Source organism: Anomaloglossus baeobatrachus, chromosome 5 (genome assembly GCF_048569485.1).
Source record: "Anomaloglossus baeobatrachus isolate aAnoBae1 chromosome 5, aAnoBae1.hap1, whole genome shotgun sequence".
In the NCBI taxonomy this organism is placed as follows: domain Eukaryota; kingdom Metazoa; phylum Chordata; class Amphibia; order Anura; family Aromobatidae; genus Anomaloglossus; species Anomaloglossus baeobatrachus.
In genome coordinates this window covers 586272511-586294940 of record NC_134357.1, presented here as the reverse complement: position 1 = coordinate 586294940, position 22430 = coordinate 586272511, and the positions used below count along the sequence as shown (strand labels likewise).

Genomic DNA, 22430 nt, shown 5'->3' with positions numbered 1-22430 from the left:
GAGGTGCTGGAGGCCACAGATAGTCTGGAGATGTTCTGGAGATGTTCTGGAGACTGCAGACAGGTCGCTGTGCACACACACACTAATAGTCTTAATACCAGGACACAGTGTGTATCTTGGTAGTCTTATATAGGCCAGTTAAGCTCAGCACATGGAGTGTGTCCGGCTACTTACAAAGCCCAACATGGAGCACAAGAAAGTTTAGCAGAGCAGGGGAATGGAGCAGATCCCAGACACGGGACAGGCGTGTAACAAGTGGATGTTGTCAGCCAAATAACAACAATGATCCAGAAAATTGTGACAACTCTCAATTTTTCTTAGGGTACTTTCACACTTGCGTTGTTTTCCTTCCGTTACAATCCGCCCTTTTGGAAAACAGCAGAATCCGTTAACGGATTCCGCTGTTTCCCATAGACTTGTATGGGTGATGGATTGTGCCAAAAGGACCTGCGTTGCTTCGGAGGAACGCAGCACGTAACGTTTTGAGCAGCGGAATCCTCAGGATTTCACTGCGCATGCTCTTTTTTTTTTTAAATCACAAACTTTATTTTGTCTCGCAGTGGCTGAACGTTCAGCTGAGCACTCGGCCGCCGGCATACTCGGCCGCCGGGCAAGTGACAGCACTCAGCTGAGCGCTCGCCCGCCAGCATGCCCGGCCGCCGGCAAGTGACAGTGCTCAGCTGAGCGCTCGCCTGCCGGCATGCCCGGCCGCCGGCAAGTGACAGCGCTCAGCTGAGCGCTCGCCCGCCGGCATGCCCGGCCGCCGGCAAGTGACAGCGCTCAACTGAGCCACCGGCTGCCGGCTATTGAGAGCGATCAGCTGATCGTTCACAATAGTCTGCTGCTGGTAAATCTGTAAAGAAAAAAAAAAAATAAATAAAAAAAAAGCTTTCCGTTATTTTGTACGATCCGTAGCATCCGTTGTGCCACTATATGCAACGTATCCGTTGCATCCGTAACACAACGCAATGCTACGGAAGCCGTCCAACGCAAGTGTGAAACTAGCCTTACCCTTACATCTATTGATTCATTTTTGCACGGACACTGCAAAAATCTACACATCTGGAATCTTCATACTGTAATCCTGATAATTTAACCCCTTCACCCCCGGCCACTAAAACACCCTAATGGCCGGGCCATTTTTTGCAATTCTGACCAGTGTCACTTTGACAGGTTATAACTCTGGAACGCTTCAACGGATCCTGGCGATTCTGACATTGTTTTTTCGTGACATATTGTACTTTATGTCAGTGGTAAATTTAAACCGATAATTTTTGCGTTATTTGTGAAAATTTAGGAAATTTTGCAAAAATTTTGAAAATTTCGCAATTTTCAAACTTTGAAAATTTATGCCCATAAATCTGAGAGATATGTCACACAATAGTTACTAAATAAACTTTCCCACTTGTCTACTTTACATCAGCGCAATTTTCGAAACAAAATTTTTTTACGTTAGGAAGTTAGAAGGGGTCAAAGGTCATCAGCAATTTCTCATTTTTCCAACAAAATTTAGAAAATATTTTTTTTTAGGGACCGCATCACCTTTGAAGTGACTTTGAGAGGCCTCGGTGACAGAAAATACCCAAAAGTGACCCCATTCTAAAAACTGCACCCCTCACACTGCTCAAAACCACATCCAAGAAGTTTATTAACCCTTTAGGTGCTTCACAGAAACCAAAGCAATGTGGAAGGAAAAAATGAAAATTTTACTTTTTAAACACAATGTTACTTTAGCCATAAAATTTTCATTTTCACAAGGGAGAAAAGAGAAATTGTACCATACAATGTATTATGCATTTTCTCCTGAGTACGCTGATACCCCATATGTGGTAAAAATCAATTGTTTGGGCGCACAGCGGAGCTCGGAAGGGAAGGCGCGCCATTTGAATTTTTGAACGCAAAATTAGCTGCACTCATTAGCGGACGCCATGTTGGGTTTGAAGACCCCCTGAGGTGCCTAAACAATGGAGCTCCCCCACAAGTGACCCCATTTTGGAAACTAGAGCCCTCAAATAATTTTTCTAGATGTTTGGTGAGCACTTTGAACACCTGGGGGCTTCACAGAAGTTTATAACGTTGAGCCGTGAAAAGAATTTTTTTTTTTACCACAAAACGATTGCTTCAACTAGGTAGCTTTTTTTTCCACAAGGGTATCAGGAAAAAATGCACCATAAAATGTTTTGTGCATTTTCTCCTGAGTACGCAGATACCTCATATGTGGTGGAAATCAAATGTTTGGACACACGGCAGTGCTCGGAAGGCAAGGAGCGCCATTTGAATTTTTGAGTGCAAAATTAGCTGCACTCATTAGCGGACGCCATGTCGGGTTTGAAGACCCCCTGAGGTGCCTAAACAATGGAGCTCCCCCACAAGTGACCCCATTTTGGAAACTAGAGCCCTCAAATATTTTTTCTAGATGTTTGGTGAGCACTTTGAACACCTGGAGGCTTCACAGAAGTTTATAACGTTGAGCCGTGAAAAGAAAAAAAAGGTTTTTTACCACAAAACGGTTGCTTCAACTAGGTAGCTTTTTTTTCACAAGGGTATCAGCAAAAAATTCACCATAAAATTTATAGTGCATTTTCTCCTGAGTACGCAGATACCTCATATGTGGTGGAAAGTAATTGTTTGGGTGCATGGCGGGGCTCAGAAGAGAAGGAACGCCATTTGACAGCAAAATTGGTTGGAATCATTAGCGGACGCCATGTCACGTTTGGAGACCCCTATGGTGCCTAAACAGTGGAGCTCCCCCACAAATTACCCCATTTTGAAACTAGACCCCTCAAGGAATTTATCTAGATATTTGGTGAGCCCCTTGTACCCCCAGGGGCTCCACAGAAGTTGATAACGTTGAACCGTGAAAATTATTATTTTTTTTTTAACCACAAAATTTTTGTATCAACCAGGTAGCTTTTTTTTTTTTACAACGGTATCAGGAAAAAATGCACGATAAAACGTATTGTGCAATTTTTCCTGAGTACCTAGATCCCTCATATGTGGTGGAAAGTAATTGTTTGGGCACATGGTGGGGCTCAGAAGAGAAGGAACGCCATTTAACTTTTCAAACACACAGACGCGGTGCACTGATCGGCCGCTGCAGGACGCACGGTCGGATGAGATACAAAAAGCGTTGGGGATACGGAAAAAAAAAGGTCACGCCAAAAATTGAGCAGGGATGCATATCCGTTATGTGCATCCCTGATCAGCGTTCGGCGGGACGCACGGACGGATGCGATACAAAAAGCGTCACGAATACGGAAAAAAGTCACGCCAAAAATTGAGCAGGGATGCCGATCCGTTATGTGCATCCCTGATCAGCGTTCGGCGGGACGCACGGACGGATGCGATACAAAAAGCGTCACGAATACTGAAAAAAGTCACGCCAAAAATTGACCACGGATGAAGATATGTTATGTGCATCCCTGATCAGCACTCGGCGGGACGCATGGACAGATGAGATACACGAAGCGTCGGGGATATTAGAAAAAAAAGTCCCGCTGAAAACTGACCACGGATCCGTTATCTGCATCTCTGATCAGCACTTGGCGGGACGCACGGACGGATGAGGTGTAAAAATGGACAGGATACAAGAAAAAAAAAAAAAAGTTATACTCACAGTACCAAGAGGATCACTGACCAGAGGAACTGCAGAGGAACAAGAAGGCAGTGAGATGGACAGCTTTACACGAGCAGCAGGCAGGACGTTGGACAGATCAGCAGAAGGACCCAGCGATGGAGGCAGATGTGATCGGGCCAGTGAAGACCTCGGACGACCCGTGAAGGCAGCTAAGAGGACGTCGGGGGGGGGGCAGAGGGGGATGGGGAGAGAGGGGGCAGAGAGGGAGAGCAGAGGGGGCGGAGAAGCAAAGGCAGAAGGAAGGAACTTTGGAAGCAGAATAGAGATGACAGAGGAGGCAGGCAGATCGCGTGGGGAGCAGATCGGGATGCCGGGGGGCAGATCGGGGCGTAGGGGGGCAGATCGGGGGGGGCACAGGCAGGGGCCTTCACGGGAGCGCGCAGGGTCCATCGCGGGAGCGCGCAGGGAGCGGAATACTTACCAATGGAGCAGCAGAGGTGACATCAGAGGCGGCGTGGTACCAAAAGTACCAGCCAGTGCACGCTGCAGACATGTTGGGGGAGGGTCCCCAGATCAGCACAGGCCTGGGGAGGGCGGCCACCTGCAGATCACACCGCCCCACTGCACACTGATTGGAGTGATTGCGCGTCATAGCACGATCGCTCCAATCAGTGCTGCAGGGGCTGGGGGCGGCATGTTTGAGATCCATCTATGATCTGCTGTAGCTGCTACAATAGATCATAGCAGGATCTCATAGTATCGCACTAATTCGGGCATTATTTTTGCCGAAATCAGTGCGAATGTTGTGGTTGGCGGTTCAGATTTGAACAGCCAATCACAACGATCGTCGATGGGGGGGTTGCGATGCCACCCCCCCTGGGGTCAAGCAAAGGTCCCCTGCTGTAAGAAACAGCAGGGGACATCATTTGAAAGCCGTTGCTATGGCCACGGCAATCAAATGAAGTTTAGGTAGTAAAATTACGTCCCTGGTCGTTAAGTCACGTTAAAATAGGACGTAATTTTACTGCCCGCGGTCGTGAAGGGGTTAATGGCTCTTTCTTCCTGCAGCTCCAGGGAACCGCGATGGGTGCGGCATGTGCGCCGGCCTACGCAAATTTGTTCCTGGGGCTGTGGGAGAGAGAGCTGTTTTCCGATGAATCTTTGGTGTCAATGGAGCGGGTCATATTTTGGACCCGCTTCATTGATGATATTTTTTTCATTTGGAATGGGTCATCTGTTGAGCTGGAAAGTTTTATTCGGGCACTTAATGAGAATAATCTTAATATCCATCTGACATTTCAGTATAGTGCAACTAATATTGAATTTTTAGATGTCATTATTAAACGCGACATAGGGAATTTTCTGCAAACAGATGTATACCGTAAGAAAACATCAGTGAAGTGACGTTAGGGAGCGTAGAGTAGAGACCAAGGTGAGTTGCAGGAGGTGTCCCCTCTCGCCATCATCAGGCCCTTCCTTTTTTACAATTTCCATTGTTACCCCTGTGATACACTGCACGCTGAGTGTCTGTACGCTCTGACGTGACATAATGTTTTGGTTTTGACATCCACAGTCTTAGCCATTGAGCAGATTGAAACTCTGGACAGGGGCTTAAATTTTGTCAGTGGCATTTTTTTGCTGAGCATAAAAATGTTTCAGGTCAGAATTTCTGTAGTAATAAATGTACAATGTTTAATGAATTGAAGGATTCTCCTCTGAACAGAAGAACATTGTAATGCTAAACTAAATGGATGAGGATCGTAATTTGGAAAAATTGGTGGGGGACCATGATGTAAAACCAAAGGACTAAAACCCTCGTTAGTATCCAGTAACATCTCATGTACCATCATTACACATGTTCCAGAATATGATAGAAAAGGACCATTTGTCTCTGCACTGTTATGTCTTCTACAATAAAAATAAAGTATATAATGTAACAAAAAATCAATTTAATGCCGATTGTGAACTAAAAAATAACAACTATTTGGTTATACGTAAGTCAGACAAGGCGGGATGTATAGTGCTTTCTTTTGGGGGACATTAGGGACACTTCTAAAAGTTGTCAGAGAAGTTTAGTGAAAGAGAGTGATGCCTGGAATAGATTCACAGACTAAAAAACTCCTTAATTTTATAAAATTTAATTTTATTAACAGAAGCAATCAGATAAAAAACATTTCCAGAGTATGTAGCAAACAATCCATTTAGTGCCAAAGAATCAATAGAGACATATATCCCCCTTCTGATTATATCCCTATGTGTTTCCCCTATTTAGGAGCAAAAAACAAAACAAATGTCAATTAGGCATAACAAAAAAATATCCCTAAACAGTCCAATAGTCAAGGGTCCTACAGTCAAGATCCCTAAAGGCAACTCTTTACCCTAGATTAGTTGATTCTGCGTTGAGATATAGTTCTGAATATATTGCCAATTACTATATTTGTGAGGAGGTTGTGATATTATCAACCCTTAACCCCTAATCGACCCCATATATGGGGATATATGCCTCTATTGATTGTTTGGCACTAAATGGATTGTTTGCTACATACTGTGGAACTGTTTTTTATCTGATTGCTTCTGTTAATAAAATTAAATTTTATAAAATTAAGGAGTTTTTTAGTCTGTGAATCAGCTTTAGCTCTCCTTTCATCAGTTTTTTGTGAGAATTTTTGGTGCCTGAAATAGTCAGACAGATTCACAATAATTTGTGCCCTTTTAGGCCCTGTGCGCACTAGACGGAATTTCCCGCGGATTTGCTGCATGTTTCACTACAGAAAATGTTCATAACCTTTCTGCAGTGATTCACCAGCAAATCCTATGGGGAAAAAAAAATGCTGTGCGCACTAGGCGGATTTTGACAGCTGCATGTTTTGCTGCGGGATTCCCTCAGCAAAAACAATTGCATGTCACTTCTTTTCCGCAGGTAGCTGCGGGATTTCACTCCATTGACTGTAATGTAATCGTGAAATCCCGCAGGGAATAACGCAGGTAGCAAATTCTGTGCGTTTCATTGCGTTTTCCTGCATTATTCCCTGCGGTATTTCGCGTTTTCGGGACATTACGGTTTGCAGGGAATTGATGTCATTATGACAAGACGAGGAAGCGGAGCAGAGAGTAAACACACACACATCACACTCAGACACAGACATAAAATACACATAAAAATCAAACGTACATATAAAAATAAAACAAAAAGAAAATGCGGGCTCCACCATATTTTTACCGTCCAGCCGAGGTGAACACACAGCGGCGGCCCGGTATTCTCAGGCTGGTGAGGGTGAGGGCCAGGGTTAATGCCCCCCCCTCCCCAGCCGAGAATATCAGCCCGCAGCTGCCCCAGGACTGTCGCATTCATTATGCGACAGTCCCGGCGTGTCCCCGACTCTTCCAGATTGCCGTGATGCGGTGGCAATCAAGGTAATAATGAGTTAATCTCAGAGCATCGCTGCCACTAAAGGCTGCTTTACACCAGACAATCTATCGTGCGATAGATCGTCGGGGTCACGGTTTTTGTGACGCACATCCGGCATCGCTGGCGATGCCGGCCTGTGTGACACCTCCTAGCGATGCAGTATCGCTCACAAATCGTGAGTCGTGTACTGCTCGCTAGGTTCCATAATATCGTTTAATTTAGTAGTTCATCGTTTCCGGGGTAGCACACGCCGCTCCGTATGACACCCCGGGAACGATGAACAGCAGCTCACCTGCGTCACGCGGCCGCCGCCGGCTATGTGAAGGAAGGAGGTGGGCGGGATATTTACGTCCCACTCATCTCCGCCCCTCCGCTTCCATTGGCCGGCGGCCGTGTGACGTCGCTGTGACGCCGAACGTCCCTCCCACTCCAGGAAGTGGACATTCGCCGCCCACAGCGAGGTCGCACGAGAGGTAAGTATGTGTGACGGGGGTTACTGACTTTGTGCGACACGGGCAGCGATTTGCCCGTGACGCAAAAAGGACGGGGGCGGGTACGATCGATTGTGAAATTGCACAATCGGTCGTACCGTGTAAAGCAGCCTTAAGTCCAGGCTTAATCATGGCAGCATCTACGAGACAGTTTCCATGAGTAACCCGTAAGTAAAGTGAATAAACACACCGAAAAATCCTTTATTTTAAATAAAATATCAAAAAAGCCCCCTCTTTCACTTCTTTATTATCCCCCACCCAAACACACAGCTCCGGCGTAATCCACGCAGGTCCCACGACGCTTGCAGACTGCAAGCCGCGTCTGATACACTGTCACACGTAACGAGACTGCAGAGGTAACCACAGGTCATTTCTCAAGGTCGGTATGTGAACACATTACCGGTCGTGAGAACTACAGTGCGTCCTCACAGGGACTCTATCTCTTGATTATCTATCCCTCTATCTATCTATTATCTATCCCTCTATCTATCTATCCATCCATCTATTATCTATATATCTCAAAAGGAAATTACCTTTTTTTTTTTCAATGTGCTTTATTGCATTGAATGCATTAAAACACATGTACCAACCCGCGGAAAAAACGCACCAAAACCACTACAAAACGCATGCGGATTTCGGTGCGTTTTGTTTCCATTTTTTTCCACGGGTGTGGAAATCTTTCAGAGCCTGCGGAATTTTCTTAAGAAAATTATATTTTCAAGTGTACTTAGGGCCATATATATGATTTTGACAATTGTATAGGAAAGGGGGTGTCTCTCATAGTCTGAATGCTCCTGACTGTGGCTGGAGAGGTGGCGGTGGAGGAGTGGGTCACAGGAGGCAGGAACCAGCGCTGGGGCTACCAGTGTGCCGCTAATAATGAAAGTGAATAGTCACTGCTGCTCACTCTTATAATACAATCTACCTCTAGGCACTGAAACCGCCATCGAGGGATGGGTGGAATTATGGGCATGGGGAGCCGTGACTATTTATTCTCTTTAAGAACGGGCACACATGATCACCCAGCCGCCAACTTAATGCTGCGGCTGGATGATCACGTTTGTCTATTAATAGAGAATGAATATTCACTGCTCCCCAAGTCCATAATCTCGGGTGTGTTGAGCAGTGAATATTTCGGCAGCTGATGTCCGCGTGTAACAGCAGGTGCATGGCAGTGACGTCATGCAATGCTCTGCTTACACACTGAACTCACATGCCAGCATAAAAGACAACACCTCACTCTGGGGGAGCAGAGGGATGGTGAGTATAATCATTTTTTTTATGTCTGCAGCGTGATGAGGGACATATATGCCAGGATGACAGGAGGTGCACACACATTATTGGTACAACCTGCAGCCTAAGAGCTAAAGGGGCCAATTTTCACCTGTAAATACCAAGATTGGTATTACATATACCAAAATAAGGGACATATATTCCAGAATGGGCCCAGGATGGGAATCATATATACCAGGAAGGGCCCAGGATGAGAGCCATACATACCAGGATGAGAATCATGTGTACCAGGATGAGAATTATGTGTACCAGAATGAGGGCCATATATACCAGAATGAGGGCCATATATAGCAGGATAGGACAAAGATGGGGAACATATATACCAGGAAGAAGGACATATACACCAGGATGAGAGACACATAAAACTGGAAGGGGCCCAGGATGGGGGACATTAGTACAGAATTGTGGGATATTACCCCCATAAGTGTCAGCAGCAGATTTCCCCCCCATAACAGTGCATTATGACTGCATTTTTTGCTTCAATTGTTTTTTTTCCATTCCCCCCTCTAAAACCTAGGTGTGTCCTATGGTCATAATAATACAGTAAGTTTAAAAAGAGAGAAATTGGTGCTTTCCCTGACCAATTCTTACTTGAGCAATTGATTTTTGGATAAAACCCTTTGACTCATGGTACATCATAATGCCTTCTTCCATGCGACTCATCTGACAACAGGACCTGACTAATGATAAAAACATTTGCCAAATTCCGAATGCCAGAATGGCTCCTCTACTGTGTGGCTTTTCTCATGGTCGACAAGAATTGATTTACCAGCAAAACATTTCAAATATTCACAACATGAAAAAGGTTCCTTCCCTGTGCGGCTTCTTCAGATGTTTAACGAGATCTGATTTCTGAGAATAACATTTTCCACATTCAGAACATAAAAATGGTTTATCCCGTGTGAAGTTTTCCATGATCAACAAGACTTGATTTCCTAGTAAAACATTTTCCACATTCCAGGCATGAAAATGGCTTCTCCCCTGTGTGAGATCTTTGATGCATAACAAGATTTGATTTCCGAATAAAACATTTCCCACATTCTGAACATGAAAATGGCTTCTCCGCGGTGTGAGAGCTTTGATGTCTAACAAGTTCTGATTTCTCAATAAAACATCTCCCACACAATAAACATGAAAACGGCTTTTCCTCTGTGTGAATTTTCTGATGTCTAACAAGGTGTGATTTCCAAATAAAAGGTTTCCTACATTTTGAGCATGAATATGGTTTCTCCTTTGTTGGAGCCGTTTCATGTTCCACATCCCTTCTGTAACTTTTATTTTGCTTACAATTCTGTGATAAATGGGAATTTTGGTCTTGTTTGAAAAGATCAGATGATAGAGCTTTCCAAGGTATGGCTGGAGGTATATCTGGGACAACAGCATGCTCTTCATATGTATCATGTGGGACACTGTGATCGTTTGTTTTAAATTCTGAAGATATTAAATTTCCATCTGAACTCCCGATACAGTTATCTGCTAAAAAAAACCCACAATGTTATTATTTTTTAATGATATTATCTTGATAATTTTTTTTTAAAACCATAACATTAGAAATTAAATTAGTAAAAAAAATGTTTTCTAAATTTTCAATTTCGAGATCTAAAGGGGGCTTTACACGCAGCGATATTGCTAGCCATGTCGCTGGTGAAAGCACCTGCCCCCGTCGGTTGTGCGTCACGGGAAAATCGCTGCCCATGGCGCACAACATCGTTAGGAGCCGTCACACGGACTTACCTGCCTAGCGACGTCACTGTGGCCGGCGAACCGCCTTCTTTCTAAAGGCCGCTTTTCACGCAACGACATCGCTAACGAGATGTTGTTGGGGTCACGGAATTCGTGACGCACATCCGGCCTCGTTAGGGACGTCATTGCGTGTGAAACGCACGAACGACCGTTAACTATCAAAATTACTTACCTTATCGTTGATTATTGACGAGTCGTTCTATTGCCAATTATCGTTGCTGTTGCAGGACGCAGGTTGTTCGTTGTTACTGCGGCAACACACATCGCTATGTGTGACACCGCAGGAACGAGGAACATCACCATACCTACGGCCGCCGGCAATGAGGAAGGAAGTAGGTGGGCGGGATGTTCCGCCCACGCATTTCCGCCCCTCTGCTTCTATTGGACGGCCGCTTAGTAACGTCGCTGTGACGCCGCACGAACTGCCCCCTTAGAAAGGAGGTTTGCCGGCAGCAGCGATGTCGCTAGGCAGGTAAGTACGTGTGACCGTTCTTAGCGATGTTGTGCGCCACGGGCAGCGATTTGCCCGTGACCCACAACCGACGGGGGCGGGTGCTTTCACCAGCGACATTGCTAGCGATTTCACTGTGTGTAAAAGTGCCCTTAAGGGGGCGGTCTGTGTGGCGTCACTAAGCGGCCGCCCAATAGAAGCGGAGGGGTGGAGATGAGCGGCCGTAACATCCCGTCCACCTCCTTCCTTCCTCATTGCCAACGGCCGCAGGTAAGCTGTAGTTCGTCGTTCCCGAGGTGTCACACATAGCGATGTGTGCTGCCTTGGGAACGACGAACAACCTGCGACCTCAAGAATCAACGATTTTTGGAAAACGAACGACGTGTCAACGATGGACGATTTGGTCAGTATGTTCCATTGTTAATGGCCGCTAGTTGGTGTCACACGCAACGACGTCGCTAACGATGCTGGATATGCGTCACGGAATCCGTGACCCCGGTGATATATCGTTAGATACGTCGTTGCGTGTAACGGGGCCTTAAGAGTTACATTGTTGTTAATTCGGACCTCCCATTCCTGTCTGCAAGATATCTCTCCAGTAGCACCAGTTCTCTGGAATGTGCTACAGTAAATAATCTGATTGATTGTTACAATGTGACTGCAGGATAACAAGGGACAGGGGGCTCTTATACTGTCCCTCACGCTAGAGGACCCAAAACTATTCCTAACCTCTGGATTACCCCTGAAGGTGGAGATGCCAGTCTTACTATTCTCCTGACCAGATCTAATCTGTTATCCCACCAGGGAAGAAAGGGGCAAGAGTATGATGGAAATAGATTAAGGCCCCCTTCACACGTCCGTGAAAAACACGCACGTGTGTTACGGGCCATTTTTCGAGTCCGTGTCCCGTTTTTGTGTCCGTTTTTATGGTCCGTGTGGCATCTGTTTGAATTGCGTATGCTAGCCGTGTTTGTGTGTAGAACGTCCGTGTGTGCGTGTGGAATGAACGTGTATGTGTACGTGGAATGTCCGTGTGGAATGTCCGTGTGTGTGATGCACAATGTCGTTTATAAATGTCGGCTGACAGCAGACAGAGTTGCGCGATGAGAATGAACTCGGGTGAACTTCACCCGACTTCATCCTCATACCACGGCTCTGTCTGTGTCGAGTACTGATTAGCGGTCACCTGTGAAGGATTCACCGGTGACCGCTAATCCCCCAAGTGACTGAAGTTTCCCCCCCTCTCTCATACTCACCGATCCCTGATCACCGGCGCGGCGCTGCACGGCATTCACACTGCTGCGGCGGCTTTTACTATTTTGAAAAAGCCGGCAACTCATTAAATAATCTCGTATTCCCTGCTTTCCCCGCCCACTAGCGCGTATGATTGGTTGCAGTGAGACACGCCCCCACGCTGAGTGACAGCTGTCTCACTGCACCCAATCACAGCAGCCGGTGGGCGTGTCTATACTGTGCAGTAAAATAAATAAATTAAATAATTAAAAAAACCGGCGTGCGGTCCCCCCCAATTTTAATACCAGCCAGATAAAGCCATACGGCTGAAGGCTGGTATTCTCAGGATGGGGAGCTCCACGCTATGGGGAGCCCCCCAGCCTAACAATATCAGTCAGCAGCCGCCCAGAATTGCCGCATACATGGTGCTTTGGCAAATCGGGGTAATAAGGAGTTAATGGCAGCCCATAGCTGCCACTAAATCCTAGATTAATCATGTCAGGTGTCTCCCCGAGATTCCTTCCTTAATCATGATTAATCTGTAAGTGACAGTAAATAAACACACACACCCGAAAAAATCCTTTATTAGAAATAAAAAACACAAACATAATAAGCCCGAAAAAGCCCTCCATGTCCGGCGTAATCCAGGATGGTCCAGCGTCGCTTCCAGCTCTGCTGCATGAAGGTGACCGGAGTTCAGAAGACACCGCCGCTCCTGTCAGCTCCACGTGGCAAATGAAGAGTGCTGCGCGATCAGCTGAGCTGTCACTGAGGTTACCCGCTGTCAACGCTGGATCCAGCGACAGCGGGTAACCTCAGTGACAGCTCAGTTGATCGCTCGGCTGTCTTCAGTTGCTGCGTGGAGCTGACCGGAGCGGCGGTGTCTTCTGCTGCTCCTGTCACCTTCATGCAGCAGAGCTGGAAGCGACGCTGGACCATCCTGGATTACGCCGGACATGGAGGGCTTTTTCGGGCTTATTATGTTTGTGTTTTTTATTTCTAATAAAGGATTTTTCAGGTGTGTGTGTGTGCTTATTTACTGTAACTTACAGATTAATCATGAAAGGAATCTCTGACATGATTAATCTAGGATTTAGTGGCAGCTATGGGCTGCCATTAACTCCTTATTACCCCGATTTGCCAAAGCACCAGGGCAAATCGGGAAGAGCCGGTACAGTCCCAGAACTGTCGCATATAATGTATGCGGCAATTCTGGGCGGCTGCTGACTGATATTGTTAGGCTGGGGGGCTCCCCCTAACGTGGAGCTCCCCATCCTGAGAATACCAGCCTTCAGCCGTATGGTTTTATCTGGCTGGTATTAATATTGGGGGGCACCGCACGCCGGTTTTTTTAATTATTTATTTATTTATTTTACTGCACAGTATAGACAGACCCACCGGCTGCTGTGATTGGGTGCAGTGGGACACCTGTCACTCAGCATGGGGGCGTGTCTCACTGCAACCAATCATAGGCACCGGTGGGCGGGGAAAGAAGGGAATACGAGATTGTTTAATGAGCGGCCGACTTTTTCAAAATAGTAAAAGCCGCCGCAGCAGTGTGAATGCCGTGCAGCGCCGCGCCGGGCATCGGGGATCGGTGAGTATCAGAGAGGGGGGGAAACTGACCGACAGACTGTGAAAGAGGGACAGACAGACAGAGAGACCGACAGACGGACTGAGGGAGATTGACCGACATACATAGAAATAGAAAGAATGGCCGACATCACTAGAAAAAAAAAAACACCAAATGGACACGGACTATAGGTAGATGCATACGTGTTTACTAACGTGTGTGCACATACCCATAGACTTTCATTGTGTGCACGTGTGCGTGCTCCGTGTAGATAACGGACATGCATCCGTGCAAAACGCAAACACATACGGATCACGGACACGCACACACGGACATAATGAAATAACGCACGTATGACCACAATCATAGATTAACATTGATGCATGTTTGTCCGTGTCTCCGGTATATACGGAAACGGAACAAAGACGCACGTGTTTCACGGACGTGTGAAGGGGGCCTAAGACAGACGGGAAAACTAAAATTCAGACACACTGCTAACTCACAGATATCAGCAATGAGGGACTAAGAAGAAAACAAGAGGAGGAAGGCAGCAACAAAAGACAACAAGGGTTAACACCACAACAGCTCACAGTAATAATGCACAACGACCACCCGTACGTCTGCTTCACAACACCCCACCAAACCAGTATAGGTAAACTATAGCTGGCATTAATGGAATAGTCCAGCCAGCATATCGTGGTGGGAAGCGAATGACACTGGCTCCCCTACAGCATGTGATCAAATTAACAAGCAGCTCAGCAGACATTAACTCTTGCTAGCCTGCTTAAGTCTGTGGTTTGCCTGCGTCTCCCTGCGCTGCTCACAGACATCAGAGACGTTAGCAGGCAGAGTGCCAGAATCTAGTTTCCACAGATCCTGATGCTGACATGACAGTTGAAAAAACCTGCAAAAATCTCCTTGTAACATTGATCCACAACATAGACAATTTTAAAGAGATTTTTTTCGAAGATAAAAATAAAATCGTTACAGATAGATGCCGGATATTTAACGGGGTTGTCCTGGACTGTAACGTTGATGGCCCATCCTTAGGCTTTGTAACCAAAGCAGGTAGCAGGGTCTTGCGGTCTGTGCACATAAACATTAGGGCTCCAATTCATCAAGACCGGTGATGTACACTGAAAAATGACGTCAGGGACTGGAGTGAGATTTCTGGCATAGGGAACGCTGCAGTTTGTTACAAATTAGAGAAGCGGTGGCATCACGTTCCCATTGTGGTTAAAGCTCGTTAAAATTGGTGTGAAACCTCCAAAAGTCGCACAATTTTTTCACAACTCTGTGTTGCACAAAAATGCTTGAGAACTTTTGAAGTGATTTATGCCAGAATTCTGCCATAATTGCTTTGACGAGTCAGGGTTTAGGTGTCAAATCTTCTTCTGTAGGTGTCTCCATTCCATCCAGGGAAGGTTGCCAGTAGTTCACATTCTCTAAAGCAATAATTTTATTAGAAACTAGCTGTAGTACCTGACGTTGCACAGGATAGTAACTGTCTCTCTCCCAGTCTCTGTCTTTCTGTCTCTTTCCCTGTCTGTCTTTTTCTCTGTCTGTCTCTGTCTTTCTATCTCTTTGTCTGTCTCCGTCTCTTTCCCTGTCTGTCTGTGTCTGTCTCTTTTCCTGACTGTATTGTGACACGCCAATATTACATTCAAGGGTGTGGCTGCGCATTTTAACACGCCAACATTCTTCTGAAGTTCTGGCTGCATTGTGGCTCCCAGCTTCATTGACTTTCATGGAGGCACCTTTTTGGGAAATAACTGTAAAGCATAGGGTTAAAATTTACCCTATGACGTCTATAATGTTCCCTGAGTCAAATTGGGTGTTTGTGAAAGATTTTGTGACTGTACACGCAACGGTGTAGATTCCTTTAGCGGACACACACACACCTCTATATATTAGATTATTTGGTAGTTGCAAACTTTAGCATTTCAGTGTGCAGCAATTGTCGCGGGTGGAGGAGGGGACGCCACGCTCTCCCACTTCTCGGGTCCGGCTGCCGCTGCTGCCGCGGCCGCTGCTGCTCGGTGGCTCGAGCGATGGGCCGGATCCCGGGGACTCGAGCGGCGCTCCTCGCCCGTGAGTGAAAAGGGGATTGGTTTGGGGGATTTATTGTCCATGACGCCACCCACGGTTGTGGTGATTGTGTGGACACCACCGCTGCTCTGTATGGGGATCCCAGGAGTGGTGGTATGGAGCAGCTAGATGTTGGCCCTCCCCTCCGTGGGTAGGGGGTTGGTGGTCCCGGGGCCCGGTGATGGGGTTGGGATGGTTGACAGGCGGGTTATGGGGCCTGTTGAGGTGCAGGGACGCAGGGGCAGCGCTGTGCCACACGGCACGGAGGTACTCACTCAGCCCAAGGATGATGATACAGTTCACGGTAAACAAGCGGCTGGTTGGACGGGTCCCTCGGACGGCTGCGGTGTTGATGTTCCCTGCAAGTTAGCGGTGACTGTCTCTTCCCTGCACCTAAATACGGTTGTTGGTAGTGATGGATTCCCACCGGTAACCCGCTCCCCAGCTTGGATATGAGCCAGAGGAGCCCCTCTTTTGCCCGCAGGCACTGGCCCTGAGAAACTGGTGCCTTGGCGGTGGCGGTGTCTCTCCAATATGGTTGGACGGTTGCCTTCAATCGGGACTTTGGCTGTTGAGAGACCCGGAGGTCCCCTTCACTGACGGATTTGGCAAATTGTACGGCGACTCCAAGCCTTGCCGGGATCCGAAAGGCCCCTGCCAATGGTGCTGGCTTCTCTTTGTGTACAGGTCCGGTACCGCCGGGCCACCACCCGTCCACGGTCCTCACGGTAGACTCCAATAGGCCACTCCTGCAGACGGTCACCGCCGTCTCTCAACCTTGCTGTCTCGCCCGGGGCACACACCCGGACGCTCCCAGTCAGTTTTGTTTGCTCTCCTGCCACTTCACTCCTCACACTTTCACCTCTCAAACTCATCTGCCTGGTTTTCCCGCCTCCAGGACTGTGAACTCCTCGGTGGGTGGAGCCAACCTCCTGGCCCCCCCCCTGGTGTGATCATCAGCCCCTGGAGGAGGGCAACAAGGGTTTTGTGTTCTGACCTTGGTGTGCCTGCAGGGAATGTGGGGTGTGTGGTGGTGTCATGACCTGTGACCCCTGGCTTGCCCAGGGCGTCACATTCCCCCTTAGCAAAACGCAGACCGTCCTCGGGCTGCCCGTCCAACACCGGTTTTATTTTCCTTTTTTTTTTTCTGGAAAGATAAAAAAACAAGACATACAAGTATAGTAACATCATCCCACAACGGGAGGCACTTTTCTTAAACGTTACGGTAACGGTTGCGGCTGCCGCTCTCTCCCACCCAAGTAACCTGGCCCTGATGCTGCCCCTAAGAAACAGGCAGCACCCCTTGACCCCAGTCCTGAACCAAGTTACCCGAGCGGGATCTGTCCTTCCCCTCCAGAGGGTAGCCACCGGTTCCTGTGGTGGCTGGGCCCCAGCCTGCTCCACTGCGGGCCCTCCCTCCAATCTGCCTCTCCGGAGGCGGTACCGGTGGAAGCTGCAACAAACATTTTATTTACAAGCCACTAACGTTTGTGGTTGCCCTGCAAGTTCACGGGCTTGTCCATAAGGAGTCCCTTACGCAACTTCAGACGGTCCCCACGGGGACAACAGTGCCGGCAACGGCCGGTTCAATCACGGTTGCTGACAATCAGATGAGACTTCGGGGATCATTTTCATTTTCCAAAACTTTCAAAACTTTTAAACACACAGGTGGTCCCAACGGGGACTGTGACAACGGTGCTCCGCTGCCATCACTCTGCACTTTCGTTCTCCCCACCCGGCTCTGGGTGGAAGAACAGGGGCTCCAGCCCCTCCAGCGCATAGCAAGCGCGGCGTGAAAGGGCCGCCCGATACCCGTTGTTCCCACTCCGGGGGATATATGTGGCCTCCATGCCATGCAGAGCGACGTCTCCTTCATCTTCTTCCGAGACGAGCTTGGTGTCAGGTCCGGAATCACTATCGTCTGCCCCTGCACCAGGCGGGTGGTCTCCAGCGGCCGCAGCTTCCAGACTTGCCACTCTCTCAGCCACTGTCACGAAGGGGGGGTACGCCCGACGGGCCAGGCGTAGTGCGGTGCACGGGCAAGGAGAACGGAGGCGGCATGGGGGCCAGGGGTAGACCAGGTCCCTCAGCCGCAGCGGCCGGTCCCTCGGGGACACAGGGGCGTGGGTCACTCACCAGCTCCTCCATCATGGCCTCCATTCCATACACTCGTGCGACGGCAGCTACCGCCTCCACCTCCGCGGCCCACTGCTCCATCAGTCCACAGATCTGGTTCCGGTAATGTCGGCAGATCCCTGCCGTTCGGGCCCTCAGCCATGTTGCTGTCCCGGGCACCGGCTCGATAGCCTCCGCATAGCTAGGTGGAGCGGACATTCTTTGCGGGGTCGGCGGATCGTGGAGTCCCGGCGTCCCTATCTGTATAGCCGCGGCTACATGCGACCAGTCGCCATTTCGTCCCCCTTAGCCTTTTTCCGGCTCCTCCTCCATCGAAGCGGGGTTTTGGCCTTCGTGCCTCCACTACTCGAGAAGACGCTCGAGTGGGAACTTTTCGCGCCAAAGATGGCGGCTTCTGAAATTTTCTGGCCGGACACCTCCGGCGGTAACAAGGCGCACCTCTACCAGACGGCAGAGCGGTAAGATCCTGTTCGTGACGCCAAATTGTCGCAGGCGGAGGAGGGGACGCCGCGCTCTCCCACTTCTCGGGTCCGGCTGCCACTGCTGCCGCGGCCGCTGCTGCTCGGTGGCTCGAGCGATGGGCCGGATCCCGGGGACTCGAGCGGCGCTCCTCGCCCGTGAGTGAAAAGGGGATTGGTTTGGGGGATTTATTGTCCATGACGCCACCCACGGTTGTGGTGATTGTGTGGACACCACCGCTGCTCTGTATGGGGATCCCAGGAGTGGTGGTATGGAGCAGCTAGATGTTGGCCCTCCCCTCCGTGGGTAGGGGGTTGGTGGTCGCGGGGCCCGATGATGGGGAGTTAGGATGGTTGACAGGCGGGTTATGGGGCCTGTTGAGGTGCAGGGACGCAGGGGCAGCGCTGTGCCGCACGGCACGGAGGTACTCACTCAGCCCAAGGATGATGATACAGTTCACGGTAAACAAGCGGCTGGTTGGACGGGTCCCTCGGACGGCTGCAGTGTTGATGTTCCCTGCAAGTTAGCGGTGACTGTCTCTTCCCTGCACCTAAATACGGTTGTTGGTAGCGATGGATTCCCACCGGTAACCTGCTCCCCAGCTTGGATATGAGCCGGAGGAGCCCCTCTTTTGCCCGCAGGCGCTGGTCCTGAGAAACTGGTGCCTTGGCGGTGGCGGTGTCTCTCCAATATGGTTGGACGGTTGCCTTCAATCGGGACTTTGGCTGTTGAGAGACCCGGAGGTCGCCTTCACTGACGGATTTGGCAAATTGTACGGCGACTCCAAGCCTTGCCGGGATCCGAAAGGCCCCTGCCAATGGTGCTGGCTTCTCTTTGTGTACCGGTCTGGTACCGCCGGGCCACCACCTGTCCACGGTCCTCACGATAGAGTCCAATAGGCCACTCCTGCAGATGGTCACCGCCGTCTGTCAACCTTGCTGTCTCGCCCGGGGCACACACCCGGACGCTCCCAGTCAGTTTTGTTTGCTCTCCTGCCACTTCACTCCTCACACTTTCACCTCTCAAACTCATCTGCCTGGTTTTCCCGCCTCCAGGATTGTGAACTCTTCGGTGGGCGGAGCCAACCGCCTGGCCCACCCCCTGGTGTGATCATCACCCCCTGGAGGAGGGCAACAAGGGTTTTGTGTTCTGACCTTGGTTTGCCTGCAGGGAATGTGGGGTGTGTGGTGGTGTCATGACCTGTGACCCCTGGCTTGCCCAGGGCGTCACACTATAACTCTTTTTTCTATTATCTATCTACACACACACCACCTCGTCTCCTCTTCAGCTTTAGACTCCTGCAATTAAAAGATATTTGGTCACATGACATGATGTCGAAAAGGTCCATAAGCAGTCCTATAAATCGGTATATAAACACTGGGACCTCTAGGAGAATGAGGCCCTGTGAACTTGCCCAGTTTGCTCTCCCTTTCCCCTAATGCCACTCCTCCATGCCAGCCTGTCTTCTACTCAGTTCTTTTAGGCTATGTGTCCACGCTGCGGAAAATGCGCGGATTTTGCCGCGGATTTCTCACGGAAAAGCCGCGGATTTCCCGAAAATCTGCAGCTCAGGCACTGCCCAGCCATTTCTATGGCATTTTGGAAATGCTGTGCCCATGCTGCGGATTTTTCCGCAGCGGATTTCGTGCGGATTTTGATCCGGAAAAATCTGCAACATGTCAATTATTGTTGCGGATTTTCATCCGGATTTTGGCTTTAAAATTGGGAAAAAAATCCGCACCAAAATCCGCATCAAATCCGCGGCAAATCCGCACCTTTGAAAAGGTGTGAATTTTGCGGGAAAGCCGCGGATTTTGATGCAGAAAAATCCGCAGCTACATTCTCCCGTGGACACATAGCGTTAGACTCCTGCAATTAAGAGACATTTGGTTACATCATGTCACATGAAATTGAAGTCATCAAAGGTCCTTTAACAATTAGCCTCAGAATACAACTGATGCGGTCCCTAAGAGAGTGGGGTTCCTGAGGAATTGCACAGTTTGACTCTTCCCAACGCTGGCCCTGACTGTAAATAGGGCTTATTTTTCAAGCATTCTCCACAAATCCCATAAAACCATGCTGGGTTTATTTTTGGGGTAGGTTTTTTTTTCAGGGAAATAGAGTATTCATGAACCCTCTGTAAATTTTTGAGTTGCCATCATAACGATATCGAGAAGGCAATACAAACACGCAGAAGAAGCAGAAACAAAGAAAATACAGCTGAAAAAAAAAACAGAGCAGAAAGTCTAAAAATGTAAACACAAAATTGGTGCAGAAAGTACATGAGTAGATATCTCTTACTGGATAAAGCTGGAGGAGACACATCCTGAGGAACATCGGGATCTTCTTGTTTACAGTCCTGTGGGAGAAGAGGACGGGGACATCTCTCTGGTGTTGTCCTCTTACTGGATAGAACTGGAGGAGACACATACAGGGACTGAATTCATTCCTTACATACAGATAATTATAGGCCGTGTGTATTTAGTCCTGTCTATTACCTGGTGATGTGAGGGGCTGGGGAACCTCCATCATGACGTCCTTGTACAGATCTTTGTGTGCTTCTAAATACTCCCACTCCTCCATGGAGAAATAGACGGTGACGTCCTGACACCTTATAGGAACCTGACACATACAATGATACCGTCACCCCCGATCCCTTCATAGCGTTACTGTATAATGTCCCAGCATTCCCAGCAGTGTCACCTCTCCAGTCAGCAGCTCAATCATCTTGTAGGTGAGTTCTAGGATCTTCTGGTCATTGATGTCCTCATGTATCGGGGGGTGAGGTGGAGGCCCCGTGATTGGGCTCAGGGGTCTTCCCCATCCCTCAGACACAGGGGCCTGACAGCGCTCACTAGAGGTCTTCACTAGTATGTAATCCTGGTTATGGAGAGACACAGTAATAAATCTCACTCCAGACATTTCCAGAGTCCTCACCTCTCCAGTTCTGTCCATCTGTTATTCCCATAGATAAGAATGATGTAATGCGACGTCATCAGAATCTCTCACCTCTCCAGTAAGCCGGAAGAGGATCTCTAGGGTGAGGTGTAATATCCTCTCTGCCATCTTGTCCCTGTCCATATCCATCCTTCACGGGGCAATCAGGAGAATTCTCTTCTATAGAAGATCTCCACTGAGAGGATCCGATATTATAAGGACCTGAATGGGAAGGAGATGAGCCGATATGTAAAATACTTCAGATAATAAGGGAGGTGAGATATCACTTGGGTAGGAATAAAATTCAACATGAAATGTGCTATGTAAGTAGTAAAACCGAACCATAAAAGTAGCACATTATTTTATAGCAATATAAATACAATGAAAAGTGATGAATTATCCATATTGCACCTAGAATGGGATCAATGAAAATGTCGTCTCATCAAGAGAAAAACAAGTCCTCACTCAACTCCATCGACGCAAAAATAATAATGTTACCGGTGACGGAAAATGGCGACAAACTGATTTTTTTTTTACTAAAGTGATTTCTATTCATTACTAGAGATGAGCGAACCTGAAGTTCAGTGTCCGGTACGAACTCTGACCTTTCCGATAAGGTGCGGAGATCGGATGCTTTATGTATGTAAACCTCTCTCGCGAGCATCGCTGTGCTCGGATATGCTCGGTGCTCAGCCCGGTGTGAGCCGCTTGCAGTGGTTGATCGGCTCGCGCTGGGGGTAACAGCAGTGTGATTGGATGTAGTGTGCACTCACTATTTATTCACCATTTCACTGTACTTTGATTTTTTACTTAATTTCCAGCACATTTTATGGTAAAAGGAAAAACTATGAGTCATCTTTAAAAAAAAACAAAAAATCCAACTCCTTCATATGGCAATGTGCGCGGAAAAATAAAAGAGCAGCACAGCAACACACAAATATGTAGCAATGGAGAGGAAGGTACACATGGTTACTTCCTCTGCCTACCCGGTCACTGTATATACAGCTCTGCGGTGCAATGCAGCTGACCTGACATCGACA

At 48.3% G+C, this 22430-nt stretch overlaps 1 protein-coding gene across 1 annotated transcript; it reads right to left on the bottom strand.

The window, feature by feature from the left end:
* Positions 1-9419: 9419 nt before the first annotated feature.
* On the bottom strand, positions 9420-20896 carry LOC142313151 (uncharacterized; the record flags this gene model as incomplete). Its single annotated transcript, XM_075352140.1, has 2 exons — positions 9420-10246; positions 20755-20896. Coding segments are annotated over 2 exons (726 nt in total), but the record flags the coding sequence as incomplete, so codon positions are not given.
* Between the last annotated feature and the right edge of the window lie 1534 nt (positions 20897-22430).